The sequence below is a fragment of the Poecile atricapillus genome, chromosome Z (assembly GCF_030490865.1).
Source record: "Poecile atricapillus isolate bPoeAtr1 chromosome Z, bPoeAtr1.hap1, whole genome shotgun sequence".
Taxonomy (NCBI): domain Eukaryota; kingdom Metazoa; phylum Chordata; class Aves; order Passeriformes; family Paridae; genus Poecile; species Poecile atricapillus.
In genome coordinates this window covers 129,726,898-129,751,123 of record NC_081289.1, presented here as the reverse complement: position 1 = coordinate 129,751,123, position 24,226 = coordinate 129,726,898, and the positions used below count along the sequence as shown (strand labels likewise).

The following is a 24,226-nucleotide window of genomic DNA, read 5'->3' as shown; positions in this document are numbered from 1 at the left end:
AGCCCCCAGTTTGTTAATTTTGTCACCTTTGGCATTTAAATCCACTCATCATACACGTTTTTGTGGTTGTTAATCAGCTAAAGCTTGGTGCAAAATGCAAGATCATGACCAGCTGGAGACCAAAATAATCCTGCTAATTACAAGGCGAAATAAAAGATAAATCCTTCAGTGAAATTGTAAAGCGTTTAACAGTGTGTGATTAGGGAATTCCTCATCTCTCTTGTCCTGTCTTTACCCTTGTACCAGTAAAATGCTACTAATGATATTTGGACCACCAGTGCCACAAGAGCTCATAGTTCTTCAGTTTAATTTGTGATGGGACTGGACATGATGTTTTTAAAGCTGTGTAACTGTCTAAATTTTCATTTGCTACTTTTTCCTCATAGATTAAATAGCGCTGAATTTTAAGACTACCTTACCCTTTGAAAGTTTCTTACAACTTCTGAGCTGCTGACTTGGGTTTACCTTGTTCAATGAAAGTATATTATAGCTCACTTATCATTGGACTGATGTATCAGTTGAGTCTCTCAAATTTCTTTCTGGCAGCTGGATTATATATCTAGAAAAATGTACTCATATGCATGTGTCTTTTAGATCGCCCAGTCCATTCACTTTTTTCTGAGATTTTCATAGCACTCTTTTTCAAGAAAATAAGCCTGTTTCATAAAGGAATAGACACTGAGTCTTGCAGGGAAAATCCCCATATTGTCAGAATGCATTATTTGAAGCCTTATTTCAACAGTGTGTAGTCTATTGATTCTACAAAAGACCTAAGAAAGCAATTTTAAAAATGTGAAGCAGCAATTAGAAGGTCCCCAATTAGGAATCCTTGCTTATAACCTAAAATTGGAATCTCTACAGGAGACATAAAAAAATGAAGGAATAACTTCAGAAAAGTACTTACTTACGTACTTTTTTAGATAGGCAGAACTTCAGACTTGATTTTTTTTTCTTGAACTTCAGACTTGATTTTTTTTTCCTTGCACCGGTTGCCTTAATCTGAAGATTTCTCAATTCTGATTTGATTTAGCAGATGATGGGGAGAGAGTGATGACAGGGCATTGCAGTAGAAAATTTTACAATATCTTGCTCCTGTAATGGCCACAACTTGTTTTTAAGGACTGTTTCTTTCAGATTTTGTGTGGGAAAGAAGTATTTTGTGGTTTCAAAAAATTTAGGGTTAAGAAAATGCCTAACCGTTTGGGTCTTGTGATAATTATGATCATTAATTCAGGCTCCAGCAGGGGTTGAGCCTGGGCTTTTTCAGCAGTGGAAAGAGCAAATGCAGGCTGTGAAGCTTCTTGTGTGACAGCTGCCCAAAGACTTGCTGAATAAGTGTAATGTTTAGTCTTGCCACATATTTTATGCTTGACTCAAATAGGGCATTGACTTGGATTTGAGGGTAATCAAATGCTTGTGTGTTACAGAATCTAAAGGAAAGGCATGTCTTTATTCTAACAACCAAACTGCATCTCCCCTGTCAGCTTGTAAACTTGACTATTTTAGAGATGCTCTACAGCTTTTCTGTGAAAAAGAAATTTAATCCTAAGGTGTCTTAGCCTAAAATAAAGTGTGAGGAAAAGGTTTCTGAAATCATAGTTGTTTTTTCTGTTGTCTGAAAATAATTCTTCCTTTTGTCCCACTTGAGGGCTGTATAAGAAACAGAAAGGGGAGTGGTATCAGAGCAGCCCTTCCTTCCAAGTCAGTGTCTTCTGGGAAATGCAACATGAAGCAGCAGCTTTCAAGCCCTGCCAGGTCTTGTCAGTTTTTTGCTATATCAGTCTTTAATTTATTGCACTCTTTTTGGGAAATGCTACATTCACAGCTAATGTAATTGCTGTCATGCTGCTCAAATAATTACTTAGAAGTCAAATTAGAGCTGATCATGAATCCTCTGGTAAAGTAGCTGTTCCATTAGAGAATGTTAATTAGTTGAAACCAGTCCTCCTTTTTAGGAATGTACATACCAGACATGATGGGAAGTGTTTTCTCTGGTCCAAAATGGAATTTCTAGTCAAAGCCAAGCCTGGAATAGAAAAGAAAGAGTGTAGGGGTTTAAGAAGTCAAATGGAACAGAAGATACAAAGCTTATGACTTTTTTCTTTCATAGTAAACACTAGGCTAAAGGTGCTCCCTTTTCTGTCTGTCATTGGTAAATACAACTTCCACATTGAGCAAGTATTTTTATATCTTCTAAGATATCTAAATCACAACTGGCTTAGGCATGATATCTCATGGGATGAGGGAGGCAATTTTCCGATTTCTGGTCTGTACATGAAAGGAAAATAATTGAAAGCTAGGACTGTACCTACCAAACACACTTCATCTTTTTTTTGGAAAAAAGTTCTGAATTTCCATGTTTCAAAAATATTTTGGACCTGGCAGCTACCAGCAAATCTGCTTTTGAAGATGGGCCAATTCTTTCCTATGCAGTACTTTTTGTTTGATTAGAACAAGTACTTTTAGCACACTTTTTACTGACAGGGTTTGTATGCAAAGACATGTGTGTGTTTTTAGTAAGAGAAAAAGCTAACTGGATTCTTGGCTTGTACTTGCTTTGGTAGCTACAGGATTGGCTCAGGATGTAGGGTTGATAATTATCAGCAAGACTCAAAGATTTGTTTACTATAGGAGGAACTTGGTAGCAAGTGATAAATTCAGGAAGTCTGACAGTTGTTAAATGCTCATGGATATTTCTGAAGCTCTGAAAGCTACAGCCAGTTTTGCTGAAGAACATTGCCTTTTCTTTGACTGGCAGTGTTCAAGTGTTTTAGATAAATAGTTTCATTTAGGTGTGAGAGAAGTTAACTGCATTTTTTATCTTTCCCAAGCAGGTACCACTTCCATTTGATTAAGAGAACTGGTGTATCCCATACAATTTATTCCTCTCCTGAGTGGAAATTGCTGTTCTGAGATAGATTGTCTAAGAGAAGCTGAAATGGATTTGCAGAAACAGTGCTGGGTGAACACTGACAGTCTGCCAGGAAAGTCAAGTCTCCTGGGGCACTGGCTGCCTTTGCTGCAGGGCTGTATGTAGGAGCTACTAGGACAGCCAGGGTGAGAGGCAGAAAAAGAGCAGCTGTCTCCTGAGGGAGCTTTTCCAAGTTCCAGAGCTGTGAGGAAAGATGAAAAGCTATGGTTTAATGGAAAACATGAGATGCTGTTTTGGATATGTGGCTTCTCCAAAGGGAGATGCAGTGAATGTTTGAAATATCTGTATTCAGTTCTAGCAACTCATACTTGGTTGAGGGTAAGATGCCAGCTGATGTGATTAAGCTCTGTGTGTGTGTCTGGGGGAGAGGAGCTTTGAGCCTGAGACAGAGTCTAGAGATATGGAGACCTTGCTAATCCTCTCACTATAGATAGGCCACGCTGCTATTGCTGTATTTGAGGCTTGTGAAAGACTGTCTTTGTTTTCCTTTCATACCTGTCTGAAAACCACCTTCTTTTTCAGAAATACTTCTTTGTGAAAGAAACACTTCACTGTGTGGTGTTGGCAGTCTGTGTGATAAGCAAAGGAAAAATTTCTAGTCAGGGCTTAAAAAAACCTCAAACCAACAGAAGCTGATTGAAATAAACCTTGCAGGGTTTTTTGGTTGTTTTTTTGTTGTTGTTGTTGTTGGTTTTTTTGTTTTTTTTTTTGAGAGGGCATCTGGTAAGAAGAAAATGAGAAAGACAGATTAAATCAAAGTTTAACAAGGTTACAAGGTTTGTTGGTCATTTTTTAACGGTTTTTAACGGTTTTTCATGTCATTTCAACTGAGATAAACAGACTAGTAAGTCAAGTCAGTCAAATGACAGGTTTTTAGGCCTTTTCTCTAGAAAGACCCAGAAATCAGTTGTTAAAACTCTGTTAGTACACAGTCACAGGCATTGTGATCTTGGTAAATTATGACTGCCTAAACTGTTTTAAACTATCTGCATTTGTTTCATCCAAGTGTAGATTTGCATGGTTCTGTGTATTAGTCTTATGAGACAAAGTGGTTTTTAATGAACAAGGATACGTGTTCAGAAAAAACAAAGTTGACAAATAATTTTGACAACTGGGAGTCCAACCTTTCCTAATTTTGAAGAGTTATCTTTCTTGTCTAAATAGGTAATACAAATTCATAACTGATGTGGTTTTTTTTTTTTTGGAAAGAGAAAATCATCACTGAAAAAAATGCTTAGGGCTTTAGACAGTAGTAATTTGGATTTGAGCTTTTTTGGTTATTTCTAGAACATTTTTAAAACTACTTTGTTCCCTACTTTAAGCACTTTTATTTTGACATAAGGACTGGCAAGAAATAAATGTATGTTAGAGAGCAGAAAGTTCCTACTACTGAAAAAATGAGAAATTGAACAGCCTTCCAGTCAGAAAAAAATTACAGTGAAAGGTCACTTTTATATGGAATTTGTTTACCCTGAGAAATGTGGTGTAGTTGCCAGCAACAGATAGGAATCAATTCAGCATTCCCGTACCCATGCTTGGAACAGAAGCAGAGCACTTGCTGTTTTTATTTCATCAGAGCATTGTGTTGCCCTCTTCAATATGTGTTTAATTCTTAGCACATATGTTCACACTACATCTCAGCAGTGGCACCAGATTGCACCACAACACTGACCCACAGTCAGACAGTGGTTAGCTCTGACCTAATGATGAAAAAAAATGCTTATATTAGGTACCTGATAAGGGTTCAATGGGCACTTTCCTTTCCATCGCTGCCAGTTAGATGTCCTCCAGGAGCTGTAAAGGTTATTAAAAAATAATTTTTCAATGTTTTATTTGTAAACAGTTGTTAGACTGAAGTAATTGATCATTAAATGTGTTTTCTTTAGAAAGCATGTTTTCTCCAGTAGTTCTGAAGTGAGCAGCTATGAATTGATCCTCTGTATCTGTCAGCACAGCTTGGAAAAGTCTGCTTCCTACAAAGGCTACTGGGGTATCCGATAAAAAGGCAGCAGTGGTATCCAAAGAGGTGTAGACCAAAGAATAGAAAGAGCTCAGCATCAGCACTGCTGTGCTGCCTCATAGCTGGGAAGGAAGGAAAAGCTGGAAGTCATCTGCCAGTCTCTGTTGCTGAAACTATAGTTGAGGTGCTACTTGCATAAGACTGATGTTAAATCTGTGGTAAGGTAGCGCATACATGCAACAGGAGTGTTGTGGGATATAAGTTGGTGGCATTAGGTTAATTTTAACTTTTTGGGAGGTCCTTTTTTTAAGACTTGCAGGTCCTGTTCACTATAGAAGACTGAGTCACTCTTAAATGACCCCAAAACTGACCTTAGTTTTGCAAACTTTAATTCAGCTTGGACAATTTCTTCCCTATTAAGCTTCCATGGTAGTTCTGTGAGGGTGATGCAGATGTTTGAAAGAAGGAGTAACAGGTTCTTTATGGTACTCCAGGTATCACAAGGATACTTTCTGAATAGGCCTGATCCAGATAGATATCTTTAAAATCATGGGTGTACTTCATTGCTGTGGGTGGGAAATTAAAGTTATTAGTGCCAGTAATTCATGTAGAAAACTCTATCTTAAGCTGCATCTAAAAAACAGGATGTTTTTCTACCTCTAGAATCCAGCTCTAATTTTTTGGGGGGGAAACGAACCTTCCTTTTATAATTTCTTCACGGCTGGTTCCAAATTTCCCTGAATTGTTTATTGACCAATAAAAAATAACATTTGCAGTAAAAAGACCTAAGATTAATTTTGCAGTGCTTTCAATTAATTTACCAGAAAAATCCCTACAGTAGTGATACAACAAAAGAGATGTTCATGCTCTTACTAGTATTTCAATGCCAGAGTCTTTAAAAATTTGTAGATATTGTTGGTGATGCATATTATGCTAAAGTTTTCAGTACGTTGTGAATCATTTTTTGTAATTCATGAGGAAGTTGCTTTTGGAGAATTTATTAGCGTTTCATTTTAAAAAAGTATCTTGACCATAAAAATATGCCACATAAAAGAAAAATATTAAAAACCCGTAAAATTGTACTGCAATATTAAAAATTGCTGTATTTTCCAGCTGCATTGTGAAATGACAGTGAAATAGTCACCAATATTGACCATATTCAATTCCAATGTCCCTCATAATTGTTTTGGGGAGTAAGTTTCTTGGTAGGGGTGCATCTTCTGTTCTTATTTCATAAGTGGTACTGATGGAAAGTTAGCATTTTGATTTTGTTCTTTTTTCTCATGGTCGCAGATAAACACTATATTACAATTCCTGGTTTATTGGTATAGGAATCCATTTACAGAAATGTAGTTTTATCTATTGCCTGTAAATTATGCTCACCTCACAGGTAGGCTGGAGATGAGCTACTATCATGTGACACATCAAGGTTGTGAAAGTCCTTGTGATTATCTTAGACCGTAATATGTGCTAAACTGCAAAATACCTTTTGTAACAGTCTTATGAATTGACTAGTGCAATACCAAGTACTCTCTTGGTCTTCTTTGACCAAATGAGTTAACTTTTTTTTTCTTAGAATGCAATGTCTTTCATGATATATGTGTGGGTTTTGCAGTCTTTACTAGATTAGGCAGCTATTTTTATGGCTAATGGAAAATTGGTTTAATGATCACTGTGGTCATTTCCAGTTCCACGTTCTTATCTACTTGTTTTTCTCAATTATAACTGTCAACTTTGTTATCACAGAGCCATGTTCTTTCAGTTGTCCAGTAGAATAAAATATTTTTCATCAGAGTTAATTCATAGGTAGAGATGACTAAGGAAACAAACTGACTGAGGATTATCTTCTCTTTTAGCAGTGAAAAGTGATAGATTTTGAGCCAGGAGAGCTCTGTATGTCGTAGTAGAAAGTCACTACTGTGCTGGCACATGCTTGGAACACACTCAGGATTTTGCTATGAGCAGGGCAGATCTGCTGTGTTCAAACAGGCAGTGCCTGCTCCCTTGTGTTCTTGCAGGACAGGCTGGCTTTCCCTGCAGGCATTTCAGTTCTGTGCAATTGGCAAAGAAGAGGCATTTCCATCTGACCTTGTGTGAGAGCATCTGGGGACCATTCATGGGGAAATTCCAGCATTTCAACAAATACATGACTTATTTTCCATTATTGCCTGTAGCAATCTCTTATCAACTATATTCTCACTGTAGCAACTTTTTTGGTTACCAATAGAAGAAAAAGTTTTAAAAAAATAGATCTTGAACAATATTATTGATAGTACATTTGATGCATCACAAAGAATTAATATAGGCAATAGGAAAAGTGAATTATTTGGATGATTGTTCATATTTTCAGTCCAAACTCCATATCAAGCATTTTTAAACTTCAAAATTTGCCTTTGGCAGCAGTAGGTTTTATCCCTTACTCTCCACTTCTCTCAGAAAGCTGCACATACAATTTTATTTTTTTTTAATTTTTTCAGCTTTACTAGGGTACTTGATGTTTGTAAAGGTGTTTTCTGTGTTAAACTGCTGTAGTATTTCTGTGTGTCTTTTAAATGGAGTTCAGTTTAGTGAATATTATTTTGATTTATGTTTTTTCTGGAACCCGTTAGCTTTATATAACAAGTTTTTCTGAAGAATAAACTAAGTCTTAGTGCTGAGAAACACTGAAGTTTAAGAGTTTTCAGGTCTCTGCTGTATTATGGGAATACATACAAACAGAGAAACAGAACTCTGCTTTATATAGCCATGATACAAGAAGCTGCAGAAACATAGTGGTTTCCTCTTATTGTACTAGAACATGGTTCAGCTAAAAATGAATTTTCTGTTGTGTTTCAATAAAAATTATCATAGCTGCTTTATTATGGGAAATAATAGGTAAGTTGTCTCTGTACATCTTGACTATGCAAGTTGATTTTTTTCTTTTAATATGCATGTTTCATTTTAATATACATGTCTGAGATTTAATTCTGAAGTGTGTCTCTGCCCCACTTGTCTGTCATTTTTGTTTGGTCAAGCTTTCTTCCTGCTTTTGGGTTTTTTTCCCCCAAATCACTGCATGGCAAAATTGTTTAAGACCAAAGGAAAAGCTAGATATTTATGAGCTTCCATCTTTTCCCTTCCATTGCACTCCAAAAGAAACTGGATCACACCTGAATTGATACTGATGCATTTTATAGAAATAATCTGTTTTTGTTGTACTATGTAAAAACTGGCTTAGATTTGATGCTCTAGCTAGCTGGATGTGAGTGGGTCACACTTCCTTTTGGAGGATTTCTGTTTCTGAAGCCTTGAGTGATTTGGTTGAGAGAATCCAATTATTATGCTCAGCCGAAGGTGATGAAAAACAGAAGTTATAGTCATTGTGAAGTAAAAAAATGGAAAAAGTTGTACTAGCTTAAGACTGAGAAAAATTACCCAACAATCTCTAAAAACAACTGGGGAAGGAAAAGAAAAGGTAAAAGAACCAAATCAGGAAGGCAAAAAAATAATTTTCCTTCATCCATGTAACAAATGGAGTGAGGTACTTCACTCATAGGACGAAACACCTATATATATTATTGATATAAAACATTGCGTTGACAAAATTCAGTGGTAAATGTGATGGTGGTTTAAGAACGTCTGATGACACTTGACCATTCCCAGTGTAGAGGGCAGAGACAGATAAAGCTGTCAGGAAGACCCTTCTGTTTTATCATCAGGTTCAGAAAGGACTCTCTTGCTTTTTAAACTCCTCTCAGAGAGGAATTAGTTTAGGTGCAGCTCCTGGTTCTAGACTTGTCAATATTTATGTCCAAAGGATTGTACGTGCACAGTCTTCTGTATCACTTAGCTAAGATGTCAGAGTTTATTTAGTATGCTGTTGATCGCTTACTGAGAATGTGCTGCTGCAAGGAGTCTTTCAATTCCTCAAGGAGTAATCTTGAGCAATCCCTTCTCAGAGAGAGAAAGGAGTGCACTTGCAGTCCTGGCAGGGAGATAGTAGCATGAGTTTTCACTTAGGCATTATTTTTTGCACCAGTTCTCAGATTATCAAATTTCCCACAAAGTTTGAAAGGAATTTCTGTCCTGGGGCATTTTATACATAGTTGGTTTTCATTTTGATGGAGTTGACTGGTGAATCGTAGACCTATCAGATAGAGTGACTTGTTTGGGGGTCTTTTCTGGTGCAATGGTCCATACTCTCTTAAAGTCTACTTAGATTTTTTTATATGTAAATAACAGTGCTGTGGAAATATATCTACCTTCAGAAGTGCATTCATTTGCCTAAATATGTAGTATTTTTTTCTCAGTTTTGACTGTTATTTTTTCAAAGATATCTTGCAAGTTGCTAAGGAAAAAAAAAACCAAGTACAAAGCATGGATTTAAAAAGAAACTTAAAAATATGTAGACAATGTCATTTGCAATTCACATTTTAATGCTGACAAGTAGTGATTTCCTCAAATCAAAGGATTCACCAGTGTCATGAGTATTCAGGACTCTCTTTTTCCTTAGTCCCTATATTAGCATACTAAAATTGTGAAAGATGTAGGGCATGTTGCATAATGACAAAAGTCACCATTCTCCATCTTCTCAAAATAAACCTGTGTTGAATCACTAATGATTCTTACTTTTGAACACTTACCATCTCTGCCTTGAAATTTCTGACATAATTCTACAGTCATGCATAGGTTTTTTTTCATGAGCTTCAACTCTGAATTAAACTCCCTGTTATAAACTCTGTATTGTAAAATGCATCTCTGATACAAAGATACATTTACAATAACCAATTACTAAACATAGTAAAGTGGTGCTATGTAAGGATGGTCATATCATTTTTTTAACCAGACAGTGATAACCTTCTCAATTGTTTGTGCTTCCTATTGCACAAGCCATCTATATCTTTGGATTAAATCATAGAAAGAGGAACATTCAAAGTGACATATGAAAAGAATAGAAAAGGTATGGCAACTATTTGTTCAAAAATGAAAAAAAAATTTAGGTTTGCTTTCTCCATTAAGAGTCACAGAATTTAACTTTGTAGAAAACATGAAATTAATACTAAAAATATTAATTAATTATTTCACATAATAAGAAAATAACACTCAATTGCTATCATACTTGTTAAAAAAAGCCAGTAAAGTTCATATTGGATCTGCTTAGGTGGGGGTTTTTTAGGCTAAGAGCAACAAAATTGTCCTGTAATACACAAGCTGTGCTTGTGTGGAAAAACAGTCTAACAGTGTGAAGTCAAACGGAAAATCACTGTGGAAGAAGTGGCTCTGGGGCTTTGGTATCTTGTGTTTCCTGCAGCACAAGGTGTACTTGACCTATCATGCTAGTTTCAAGAAGGCTACACAATGGAAAGCTTACAGAACTTCAGCCAGCAAAGCTGGGATTCATCATAACTGAACAAGTGGGTGAGGAAAACCAAATTAAATGTCTTATTTGAGTCTTACTGATGGGTTTTATTTCAGAAAACAACCTACATATTCATTTTAGCTGTGGTTTCTGCCTGAAATATGGGGCTTGCACATAAAGCTGTGTGGTAGGAAATGAAAGTTCCAGTGGAGTGTTCATGAGGAATGGTCTTTGGTAGCAAAGGAGGGTAGATGTCAAGAGAATAGAAAGATTATAGGGAGTTGTGTGGAGTTAAGTGTTGATGGAAGAACTATGTCCAAAAGATGGTCTGGAAGTTGTTGGAGACATGATAAAACATTTGGTAGGAGTTGTTTCACTTTCATCAAATTGCTAGATTTGCTAAGACTTTGTACATCTGCACAAGTAAAGAAGCAAACCTCATAAAACTCTTTGTATGTGACATGCATATTTCTAAGGCTTTTTTCTTTTCTTTCTTTTGAAACTGCAAAGTGCTAGGAATTGTCACAATGAGAGGACCACTTTCCAAATTTTGAACAAAATAGTTTTATTCCTATCACTGCTAATTGAGTGGGGGACATATCCTTGGTCTCTGCCATCTTATTTCCAAAAGTTCTGCTGTTTGCATTGTGTTACTCTTGGTACCACATTACAATGCATTGATTCAGTATATTTTCAGGCTTGATACTGCATTATAAAACTATTTTCCAGCATAAAATGCTTAGTACAAAACCAGCAAAGAGAGCTTTATTTAATGGGTTGTACAAAGCATTTAATTAGTTTTGAAAAGCTTTTGGCTGCTGCGTCTGGAATTACTTTCAAATATATATTTCTTTGTCTTCTAGGGTATTTATCTACTTTTAATAAGAAGTGGTCTATTAATTATTCAGTCTCTTTCCAGAAAGTCAGTCTTTTGCTCTTCAAAGGTTAAAGATTAAAGAAAAAATGCTGGAGGCAAAATCATACAAAGGTTCTTTTGTAGCCCAGAAAAAGAAAAGGCTTGATTTAAGCACTACTGAAAAAGTTTCTGAAGTTTAGATAGATATATGTATATATCTATATATCTACAGCTTTATTTGAAATATGTTGATATTTAGCCAGGCAGAGCTGAATGCAACAGGAACTCCTGCCTCAGCCTCCTTGGTCTTCTGCAGTAAGACCAGAGCACTGTGGCCCCTGAACTCACAGACAGCAATTGTACAATGCTGTCATATTTTCTTCCATTTGGCATCTCAGTGGCTAAGTCTTTTTTTCATAGGAAAAGGGTGTGTAATTCTGCAGTGATATTATCACAAGTGAAGCAAAAAATAAAGTGTGTAGATTTTCTGGTGCAGAAAATAATCCACTTTCACATGTTTGAGCCATTAATTTAAAAACAGCATTTCTATAGGTATGACTTTGCAAGTAGACACATGTTCAACCTTCCTTGCTACCAGCCAGTTGCAGCCCAGCCCTGACCCAAGTGCATGGTGTTGTGTTGGTGTAGCCAAAGGATCCAGCTTTGTGGAGGTTTTATTTCCAGCGGCTCAGTGCTGCGCGTACTGAGGGACACAGTTTGTTCTCTGCGGCTGGCTTGATTGCAGCAAGCTGAGCTGCAGCTCAGGCTTGCAGGTGCCAACACACAGCAGTATCAATTTCCTCAAGTGAAAGAGTGTTCAAATTGCAGACCATGATACTATTTGCCACCATTTTGAAAATAAGATTTTGTGGGAAGCCACAACAGTGCTTCTGTCACTGAGTCACATTTTTCAGCAGCGCACCTGCGTGCTCATATGCTGATTGCTTTCACCATGAGACAGGTAGTCTTTGCAACATCAACGTAAAATAGTTTTAAAGGCAGACAGTTGTTATCTTACAAATAGGACATCTTTTCTAATATCACCTAGCTTTCAATACATTTTGATGGACAGTTCCCTGTTGCTGTACTGCACACCTGTTCTGTTTGCAGGTTTTTAAAATATCTTTACAACACCATTGATTGTTATACCCACTGTACCAACATTAAGGCATTTTTTCTTTTCATTTATTTTCCAAGATGTCTCAATATACGAGAACTCCATAAAGCATTTCAATCTTACTTTAGTCTTCAGCTTAAATTTCTGCATTCTCTCTTATATTCCAGGGTGAAAGCAATCTTATTTTTTAACTGTGGGGTTTTTTTGGTTTTTTTTTTAATTTCCCACCATTTTCCAAATGTACATACTTATGAAAAATGTTTCTACTTGTTTTGGTGTGCTCCTTAGTGCATCTAGAGCTGTTTTGTTTCAGTCCCCCTCAAAATGCAGATGAATTGATAAAAACATCTGAAGTGATAGAGTGTGAAAAGTATGAAATGAAACAAAAATAACTTTTTGACCACATGCAGTCAGGGAGTAGTAGTGCACAGGCAATATGTTAGCCTTGTCCAATGCTAAGTGTAAATTTGTCCTTTCCTGTTTTTGAAAGAAAACATTTTTATTTCTCAGGGAAATCTCTATTTATAGAGGATGCAATTGTTATTTGTCACAGACCATACACAGTTAAAATACCCTAACTCAGTTTATTTTCTTCTCTTGTCTAAGTTGGTCTTCGTGATGTCATTTATTGTGGGTGATTTATGGTGATCTATTTTTCATCAGTAAAGAACCAGGTGTTAGGCTTTGTTCTACAGTTTGGGTTATGTTTATATCCACCTTTTTAGGAAAATAAGGGTGCCAATTCTGTATTTGTAATATTAGAGTGGCCAGCCAGGCCATATGCTTGTGAACAAGATGCCCAAAGTCCTAGAAAAATCTGGTTTTGCATGGTTTGGAGGCAGAATAACTCTCCAGACAGCGCAAATGTTTAGTTAAAAGAACTCATTAAATAAAACAGAAAAGAATTTATTAGTGGCTACTGGACAAGTATGAGCTACTACTCCAGGTTTGTAATACAAATAATATTTGTGCTGTCGTCTTGGTGACTGAGTGTTAACCTTTCATGTATAGGTACAAGCTGTGCTAAGCAAAGAATGGTACATGCATCAACTCATGTTCTGCTCAGTGTAAATCAGCAATGAGAGGGACCTTGTCCCAGGTTTTCTGCAGTGCCTCATTTCTTGTAGAACATGGAGATAAAACTGGAACTTCAGTTTTAACCTTTGAGAAACTTTCATACTCTGCATTTATGAACTGTATCAGTTGCTTTTGGTCTGTTTGCAATCATTCTGATAACATAAAATGAAATAGTTCAAAATCTTAATTTATTTACATTATTTGTGATTAAGTAAAATATTATGTACCTTATAAAAAATGTTTTTTTCTCTTTAATTCCCATACTTCTGAAGAGAATCATCTCCAACTTCCCTGTAGTTCTTCTTCTTCCACTGCTTCTGCCAATATTTTTCTTAATTAAAGCACAAGTTAGCTAGAAACAGAAGAGAATACATACCATCTTATACAGAAACTGGAAGTTTGAAAGAGTTCAAGCTAGATATTGTTAATAATATAATTTTCACCATCACAATCAGTAATATTTTTAAATGTTCTGAATCATTAGCTCCTGGATACAGTGTTCTATCTGCTAAAAATTGAAATAAAGCACAAAAGCCAAGTTGCCATAAATCGGTAGATTATTGTTAGCTAGATGTGTAATGTAGGTCACTGTAAACTCCACTTTTCCATTTACCATCTGCAGTTTTGAACATCTCTTTGGCTTGTAAGATGTCCTTTTACAGGATCTATGGAAAATGCAGCAAGCTACCTCTAAATACACTAATTATTTGTAAGTTAATTTCACACTGCTTAGCATGACCCTTATTATAGTGCAAAAACATATGCTCATGATATTTCAAAGAGCACATAGGACACAGAGAAGGCCATGCAATAAATTTGCATATTAAAATATGCCAAACAGTTTGTGTATGAAGTCAAACTTCAAAGCGTCTGACTTCTGGCTAAGATAGAAGAGGAAGATGAGAGATTAAAAGCACAGCCATACTGTACATATTTTTTATCAAATCAAGATCATGTTTTGTCCAGTATTGTGTCTTCGGGAGCACAAGCTGATAGCTACAGACAAAAAGTAACCATTCAATCATATGTAACATTCCTGTTCCAGTTTCCAAGTATCTGCAACCAAAGGGATTTCCTGAACCAGATGTATATTCTGTGTGGGTTGTAAACTGCAAACTGGTTTTGTCTTCCATTGAGCTGTTATGATCCCCATTGAGCTCATTACATTTAGCCTCCAAAACATTCTCTGCGAACAAGGTCTACAGGTTTGTTTTGCTGTGTGGAGTCACCACCTCAATTTTATTTCTGACCAGTCTGGCCCATTTAGCTTCTTCTGGTTCTTCTAGCTTTGTTTATTTTAGAAGAAAGCATTATTATTGTTGATTCTAATTTGACCTCACTCAGAAGCATGAGGATTTGGGTGCTTGGTAGTAAATCACTGGCATTTTTAATTAATCTTCTGGTTTACTTGCCAGCATTTCATATTTTCAGCTGTTATAACTGAGGTTTAGAAACGCATGCATTAAAATTACAAGATTTGTGAATGTTTCATAACCAATTCAGGAAACTTCAAGACCATTTCCTGTAATGACTACAGAGTAAAAATCCGTAGTTGTTGGTACTACATCACTGTAATGGAACTCCTTGTCTATCAGCAGATGATAGAAATGATGGTGGAGGATATCTTGTGAACAGAGTACAGTGTGCAAATGTAACCTTTGGCTGCTTTAGGAGAAAGCAAATGGGCTGGCATTTCTGGCCTTTAGTATTTCATATCATGGTATGTGTTGAACATCATCATGAGGTGAGAAAGGGGAAGAGCATGCCTCTAAAGACCTCTAGAAGGATGATCTGTCCTTGTTCAGAGGCTGAAGTGAATGGACTTGTGGAGATAATGAAGAGAGAAGTTGACATGGGTATGTTTTGCTTCTACCTTTCTTCCTGAGCTAAATAATGAATTTAGACAGTTACTTTAGCAGGTGACTCATTGGTACTGTTTCATTGTCTAGAAGGTAGACTGAGTGTAAATGTAAGGTCACTGTCTCTCATATGGTTTGGAAAGTAATAATAGTGATTGTTTTTACTCTTTTAGTAGTTAATTCCAGTTATTACTGAAATTTAACAAAAAAAGACTTGAACTAGTGATGACTGAATTCCTAGAAGTTGGGTTTGTTCATTTTAATTATACTTGAATGACTGAGTCATGGGGGGGGGGGGGGGGGGGGGAGGCAGTGGAAGGGGGAATGCCTATTACACATGAACAGAACAGCAGAATATTTTTAGCATAAATATTTAAGGGAGACAAAATTAGTTTCCAACAAATTATTTCCCACCAGGCTGTCAATGCTTAATTTTTTCTTATAACTTGCAATGAATATTTTCTGAAGAACTAATCTCTCTTTTAGTTTTTTTTTCACTTATTTGTATTTCCTGACTCTGACTGGAGGGAGAAAAACTAAAATAACTGAAATTAAACTTTTCCCTTTTTTTGCTGTCCAGTGAAACTGGAAATGCCTACTGAATGACAAATGGTCTTCTGTGATAATTTTACTGCATTAAGCAGGAAATAAGATGCTGAGAGGGACAGATTAGCGTTGACCACTTGGGACCTTAATTATAGTAACAAGCTTTCCATGAGAATTTTGTCAACTCAATGGTGAATAACACAGATGTATTTAAGTAGCTGGACATTATTTTGATGCTTTGATGTGCAGCAAGTATTGGGTATTTGGGTATTTTTATGTAACTGTTAAGTGTCATCAAATGATCATAAAATGCTTCTTTAAAATTAAATTAAATTTGTGCATATTTGTGTTAAGCAGTCTCAATATTCTACAAATTCACCTAGTTTTTGACTCTTGTGTATTAAATATACAGCTCTGCAGTGGCAGAGTCAGTGGCTACTTTTGAAACTGATTTACAGGACAAAGATGGAAGAGATCACTGTAGGAAATAGTAAATAAAGAAAAGATAAATAACCTTATTTTTCATATATAAGTAGTGGGTTTTGCTTCTTAATGATCCTTGGAGTTGGTTATAGGTATGACTTCAAGCTGAATTTTTACCCTATATCTCAAATTTTTTTGAAACTTGCTATAAAGTCGAACTTCTGCAGTATTTTCATTGGTGATGCTCACAGAATTTTACAGTATGGGAAATCAGTCAGAAGAAGCACTCACTCTCTTAACTGATCTCTCCATAGTCCAAGATCACCATTGTATAGCAACTTTTCCTAAATGCACAAGTATTAGAATTCTGCAAATAATCACATATAGATACTATATGAGATCAGGATATGGTTACATAGAAAATTTATTTTATTTTTTTCAAAATATAAATGGTTTACAGGGATTAACAGACAACTATATACCTTTTTTTTTTCTTAAATATAGATTAAAATTAAATACATCTGAAAGCTTTTCCTCATTTTTTCCTATGTGTTTTTCTGCAAAAATTTTCTGTTAAAAATTAGTTATTTTCCAATTTAAATAACCTTTAGAACTACTTACTTGAATGAGGGAAGGAACATTCTGTGTTAAATTCTTGCTTTAGAAATGAATGGAGCTAAAAGAATAATTAAACTACATAAATAACTAAAAAGTTATTTATTCTTAAAGGTGATAATGTTTAACTTACTGTCATTGGAACTGATTTTAGAATGAGTGATGGGAGTTTGTAAAACATGTTTTGGATGCAGAAGTCCAGTTGCTAACAACTGAGAATTTAGCTGTGTATCTATATACGAGGCAGTCTGTTTTAAATCTCTTACAAGCTGTGGTGTGTGTGCCCCAAATGCCACTTTCAACGTCTGGTACCTTTCATTAAGTCATAACTGAATGTTGATTTTTTAGAAGTATTTGGGTTTATTTGTACTGCTACATACTAATTTTTTTAAAATACCATTTTTTTTAAAGCTCTCTTTCAGCTTGTTTGTACTTCCAATGTTGATGTGAAAAATGCACTGACCTTCAGTGGGCCTCTGGAAGACATGTTCGGGTACACAGTCCAACAGTATGAAAATGAGGAAGGGAAATGGTAAGCTCTTTTTCTTTTTTTAACTGAACACTCCAAATTAGAAGGTATTCAGTAACTCAGGTGCTGTACTTTCAGTTTCAAGCTAGAGTCAGATTCTGTCAGGCATATTTCTTAAACTTATGCACAGTCCTTAGGAAATCCAGAACAACTGAGAGAGAGAAATATTTGCATGTATACCTCAAATTATCTTCTCAAAGTTTTAAATGACTTCGCAAAATGGGTAAATTTCTTCATTGGCAGAGCTGAGAAAGTACTGTGTTTTGCCTGAGTTCTCTTTTTACCTTCTACCAAATTAAGTCTTTACCCTTTCCTTCTGAGAATATATTTATAATGAAATTACTCCTGTTTTACCTAAATAATCTGCATTAAGTGTTTTTTTAAAAAGTTTTCTGTCAGGGGTTTTCTAAAATGAGTTTTTTAACTCGGTTAGAAGATTTACCTGTCAAAATATTAATTATTACATTATTCCCTCTGCCTTCCCTTTTGGAGGGCTAAATATTCTTGTCTTGCAGCTGGTAATATATTTGCATTTAGGACCCTTTATCTTAACCTCTCTTTTCCCTCCTATTGTTCTAAGTAGAGGCTGTATTTTGGCATGCTCACTCATATCATTGCTCCTTGGTCATTTGATAAACACCTGCCTATGCTTTTCCCCTGTTAAACCCCAGAGGCTAACAACTGGGCTGGAGGACTGAAATAACAATTGCATGGTAAAAGGTTTGGGAAAGAGATCTCTATCATTCTTCACAGCTGGCCCTGGTTTTCCCAGAGCTTTTTCTATAGCTCTTGGTAAACCCAGGGACTCCTGCAGGCATGCAGGAATGACAGGCAGCAGGAGACTGTGTGACAGACAGGCCAGACTTCTGTGGTGAGCAATCACCACTGCAAGTGCTGGGTCTGCCAAACTCTGAGAGTCTCACCACCACTGCAACACCGTACTCAGAGAAATGAAGCCACAGATTCTGCTTTTGAATATGCTAGTTCTTGACTGCTGCAATTGTAGGATGTTTAAATACACATTTGTATGAAGGTCGTGAGAGAATAAGAATAATGACCTTCTTTGAGCTAATTTAGACCTTCAGGAAATGGAATCCATTCTAGGAGCTGGGATTTTGCAAAGTAAGCTGTATTCGTGTAAACAGTCCTGAAACCTTTAGAAAGAAAACAAGAATATGAGCTGGAAATGGTGGCTCTAGCAGTAGTAGCCAGACAGCGGTATAAACTAGTGTGCTAGATCTGGACATCTCTGAAATTGAGCTTCAGACCTCCTGTAACTTGTTAACCTTTCAGCATGTCAGTATTTAGAGCAGAAAATGTGTAAGCTGATTAAATGTATAAGATCATAATTAAAAATATACAGAAGAGCCTTGAGAGGATTTTTCTACTGCTGTAATGCTGCCTGTAGGGCACCAATACAGCTTTCCAGCAACAAATGATCTCTGAATCTGACTGCAACTGTTTCTCAATAACCTGGGGATTCCCTCATGCAAAAAAGACAAAATAAAATAGCCTTTCAGACCATGTAACACTCTTCATGGGGCTCTTTCTTTCTGAGAAAGGAACAGCACCAGCAGCATGAACCTGATGGCCACTGATTACGTTCCAGGGGATGTCAGGCACACTCAGCTTCTCTGCATTTTACAAATTTGAAATTTCTTTTAATAGCCTTTTTTTTTTTTTTTTAATTAATGAGAGGGAAGAACATGTCTTTTACAGTGCTGCTCCCCATTATTTAAGACTAAATTCTTCCTCTGAGAGCTTGTGAGCTTCTCCGTTGGCATTTGGTCTCTAAGCATGGAAAATAGGTTTTCATCTAAGATCTTTTAAAGATCAAGGACATATTAAATAAAGCATATCTTTCCTTCTGTATTACTTTTAAGACTTGTCATCTACCCACCTATATTGCTTTTATTTTCCCCTGGAACTTTTTAAAATGTTATTCTATTCTGTACTTTGGTATATAGACGCATTTCCTTTTCATGTCCTTATTAATTCTCTTGCATCTAAACTAGTATAATAGATACTTTTCTTTTTCTCCGTCCTGTACTGCTGGTGTGGAGCTTGCTGCAGCTGTGCTTCCTCTGTAAGTTTTATTTGCTGACTTTTGTGCCTTCTTAGAAAGAAGTATTTCAGGTAACTTATTAAATTTTTAGGGTACTTATTGGCTCACCACTAGTTGGACAACCTGCGAAAAGAACAGGAGATGTCTACAAATGCCCTGTAGGAAGGGACAGCCCATCACCCTGCATAAAACTGAATTTACCAGGTATGAAAGGAAATAAAGCTGTGACACATGGAGGAGTAACAGAGGTCAGATCTTAGGAGATTTTTAGTATGCATTAGTAAGTATGCATTGGAAATGTTTTTCTAGTGAAAATTTGCTTGGGGTTCCAGAGCTAAATGTAAAGGAAGTTGTGTATGTAACATTAAAAATAAAATAAAATAAAATAAAATAAAATGATGATGATGATGATGATGATGATGATGATGGTGATGATGATGATGATGATGATGATGATGATGATAATAATAATAATAATAATAATAATAATAATAATAATATTTTAAGGCCTCTTACTATCCTGTGGAAAACATGCTCATAATTTTAGAATGGGTATTTGGTTGTATTATCAAAACTTTATTATGACTGACATTAACTGACTGTGTTTGCAGTCCTGGCCATTGAGCCTGGAAGGTCTTGGATCATAATTTCATGGATTACACTTCCCAAAGCTCTCTGAAGCCAAGAGCCTTCATAATGCCATCAGTAAGCTTTTGATGGAAATGTAACTAGGCTGATGAATCTTAATATGCCAAAGATCAATAGTAGTAATTTTCTTGGTCAAGTCAAGAGCTATCTGATGTAGACTGGAAGAAAATTCCTGTTGAATATGAACTTTATTAAATATATCAGTTGTGATATTTTTTATTTCCTTGTGTTCCTTGAAAACCTAAATGTCAGTAATGTAACATAAGAGTAATGAGTAAGTTAGTTATAACATGACAAAGTAAAAATGAATGGGTTTTTCCCCCTAATTAACAAAACTCTGTGCGTAGTAGTATCTTGTTTTCATTTTTCTGTTATTTTTACTTCTTTTTCTTTTCTTGCGGTTCAAGAAAACTATTTGAGACAGCAACCCAGACAAATTTTCTGGGATAAAAGCCAGTCTCAGAAATTTTTCATGATTGTTGCAATTGAAGAAGGAGGGGGAAGGGTGCTAAAATATTTGATGAAACCAGTGTCAGTCTGGGTTTTATTTTAGAAGCTGGAAGCTCCATACTAGGGGATATATAATTTGACATTTTGTTTTCATGTTCCCAAATACTTAACATTTTAATCTATTTATAGCTTCTACTTCAGTTCCTAATGTCGTGGAAGTAAAAGAAAACATGACTCTTGGAACAACCTTAGTGACTAACCCAAAAGGAGGGTTTCTGGTAAGAAAGGACTTTTTGCTAATTTTGAAAGTCTGGTTTTTTTTCTTGGGTATCATAACAAAAACATTTCACCCTTTTTCATTTTTTAAAGGCATGTGGACCACTTTATGCTTATAAATGTGGACGTTTGCATTACACAACTGGAGTTTGTTCTAATGTCAGCTCCACTTTTGAAACCGTTGAGGCCATTGCTCCGTCAGTGCAAGGTATGCATGCTGCAGGAATTTTCCTGTGTGTCCAAAAATAGAGTGACAAACAAGACAAATGTATACACATAGGCATACTGAAAAAAAATGAACTGCTTAACTTAGCTACCAGCATTACCAAGTTAAGTAAATGTTTTCGTTGTCCGTATATAACCTAAATTCTTCCTACTTTTGGAATTTATCTCAGTATAAACAATCATTACAGTGCTATGTAACATCCAAACACAATTGCTAAAAATAGTTGCTTATGTTTTTAACTTATGGCCAAAGATTCCTTTTAAATAATGATGGCATATTAAGACCTAATACAAACCCAGCTTAGAAATATACATAAAAATCTTACAGAACTGGTCATCTGAAAAAAAAATTGTAGAAGAATAGATTGACATTGAAGAAGATAGGGGGTCACTGGTAAATGCTCCAGTTATGTGATTTTCTTCCATTCTTAAATTTCTGCTCACAAGAAAATCCCTTCCTGATAAAGGGAACACAAGCCATGTGAAATACAGTGTAAAACTTGAAGAATGATAGTTGGCATCACACTTGTAAATTCAGCCCCACTGCAGAAGGATATACATGTGTTACTAATGACAAAAGTAGCTGAGGCTGTGAGATAAGTCTGATCCTTATTACTGTCAACTCTTTTGTGGAAATTTGTGTTGCAGAGTGTAAAACCCAGTTGGACATTGTCATAGTCCTTGACGGGTCAAACAGCATTTATCCATGGGAGAGTGTCACAGACTTTCTGAACAGCCTCCTGAGAAACATGGATATAGGTCCTCAACAAACACAGGTAACATGGTAGATATTTTATGTTTTTTTCAATTTGAGAGGAAAAAACAGTTTGCAGGAAATGGCATAATAATGTCATCTATTGACCTCTTCAATTCCAAGAACTTAGAGCAGCAGGATACTAAAGCAAAATAGCTGAAACCACATCTAAGTCTGTATTCAGTCATCAAGCAGCAGTGTCAGGAAGACTGTCCCTCCCCCCACTGCTCAGCCAGTCTGGAGAAACCAACTTTCTAACCTAGAAACAAAAGTTAAGTGCATTAAGTGAGGCTGTTTGAACACTGTCCTTTCCCACTTCCTTCCTCTCCACAGCCCCTTCTTGTCTTCCTTTGTACTTCATTGCACAAAGGTCATTTCTGCTCTTCTGAGGCACACATGCGTGGTTTGGACAGTCTTTGATTGTAAGCTTTTTGGAGCAGCGTTCTTAGTACTGTGGAACACTGGGCATGCAGCTTTTAAACCTTGAGATCCTAATTAACGAGTGGCTGTTTAGCTGTATGTTATTAATGGCAGAAGCTGCATTTATATAATAAGTGGAGAGGGCCAAATTCCCAGCTGCTATAAATCACTGTGGTTCCATCAGAATTAATGGAGCTACAACCAATTACCCCCCTGAGGATCTGGCATATGTCCCACAGGCTGCTGAACAGATTATGTAAATATCAGTTCTAAAAGAACTCTGGGAAGGGGGAAACATTGACTCTGGGATACATATTAACACAAAGAGCTTTATTAACAGCCAGAGAAGAAACTGTTTCTTGCTTTCCTTTCTCTATTTTCTGCCTCCCAAAATCAAGAATTTTCCAGGACCTCCTGTAATAAATTATATGCTACAGGCAGTTTTGGAACTTTGGGTTAGCTCCTAGCATTCAGATCCTGCCTTAACAATGGAGACTGTGAGAAGATGTCTGCAGAGAGTATTACTCTCAGAATGTTCCTTGTTAATTGGGGTTTTCAAGTTACCACCCAGGTCCTCTGTTTTCTATACTGAACACTGACTGATAAAATTACTTATAAACTGTCAACATCACAGTCATATCCAGTTATCTTAAACACACTTTTCTTCAGATATCGTGAGCAAGAAGGAAAAACACTTTGTCAAATTCAGCAGAAAGGAAAAAATTCTTTCTCTTCCCTTAAACAGATGATTACTCAAACATGTGCCATTTTAAGATACTTAAATCTGAACTTCCCACTATAGTGCATTGGCTGCAGGGAAATCATCACTGTCTTCTGCCCAAAGGTCTTCATGGGAGTGGTATGCAGGGGAATCAACTCTACTGCACCCTCACTCCTCTTGCTCATCCAGCAACTCCCAAATTTTTACAATGCCACACCTCTGTTATGTTCAGTTTTGGAATACTGCCTCATCTGTGTGGCTCAGCTCATACACAAAAGGTCCCTCTCTGGCCTGCTCTCAGCAGTCTCCCTTCTCCACCTACAAAATCCCTGGTGCCCGCAGTTTGGCATAGCTACCCTTCTTCTCACACGTACACATACTCACTTGAGGACGTCAGCCTTGGCATCTGGTTCCTACAGAGCAGAAACATTTGAGAGGGAGATAAGAATGGGATAAGGAGGAGAGAGGCTGAAAAACTGGAAATGGACAACAAAAGCTCAATGGAATTTTCTCAGTCCCTCTTACCTTCCTCCTTCCCCAAAATGCATCTCATCTCTCTCCTCTCCTCTTAGAGCCCCCTGCTTGGGAACCCTGGTGCATCTGAAGTTCATAATGAATTTATACTCTTTCCTCTACCCACACTGTCTCCTTTCTCAGAAAATATGTTTGAATGACTATACAATAGGGAAGAGGAGAAACAACAGGGCAGGCTTATTTATCCCTTCTCCTCTGGGAGCCCAGAAGAGAAGCATGGGAACAATAACTTACTTCTTGTGTGTTTAAATTGATTTTTTCAATTTAATATTTTATTACTGAGCGTGTAGAAATCAGTGGACTTTCACTGACTTAAGATTGTTTTCCACAGGAAAGGAATGAGGTGATTACTGAATAACTCCTTAGCAGATTGGGTGTGACTTGTTCAAAACTGTGTTTTGATTAGAGGCTTTTGAGATTTTTTTTTTCCCACTTACCTCCTCCATGAACAATGGTCATTAGACTTGTAGAAAGTTGAGAGAAATTACTCAGTGTCCCAAGTTTGGCATATCTGAAAATGAAAGCCTGAAGTGTCAGATGCAGACAGTCAAAGTTTATGGTATTTTTTTTCCTTCCCTTCCGCTTCTCCAGATAATCTACAACACCATACTGATGATTAAGCTGCATATCTTGAGTTTTTGGGATAAAAGAAGTAAATGGAAAGTAATGATATTAAAGTCAAAAAAATAAGAAGAAATCATGTAGAAATAGTAGAAGTAAGAACAAAATCAAAACATTGCTCTTGGCCATTTTTTTGCTTCATTTTTATCTATTTTGGAGATAATTATCATTTTAATATGGAGGGATAGGCTTTTTGATCATTTACACTTGAGTAACTTTGTGTGGATTTCTCTCAAAAGAGAAAGCAGAATACTTGAATA

At 36.3% G+C, this 24,226-nt stretch overlaps 1 protein-coding gene across 1 annotated transcript in view; it reads left to right on the top strand.

Annotated features, from left to right (window-relative positions):
- Positions 1–24,226, top strand: part of ITGA1 (integrin subunit alpha 1) — a 72,092-nt gene that overhangs the window by 11,951 nt on the left and 35,915 nt on the right. The window contains exons 2-6 of the mRNA XM_058864093.1: positions 17,135–17,255; positions 19,409–19,521; positions 20,605–20,693; positions 20,785–20,899; positions 21,565–21,692. Of these exons, the coding sequence (XP_058720076.1) occupies positions 17,135–17,255; positions 19,409–19,521; positions 20,605–20,693; positions 20,785–20,899; positions 21,565–21,692 (566 nt within the window). The remainder of the gene's footprint in view (positions 1–17,134; positions 17,256–19,408; positions 19,522–20,604; positions 20,694–20,784; positions 20,900–21,564; positions 21,693–24,226) is intronic.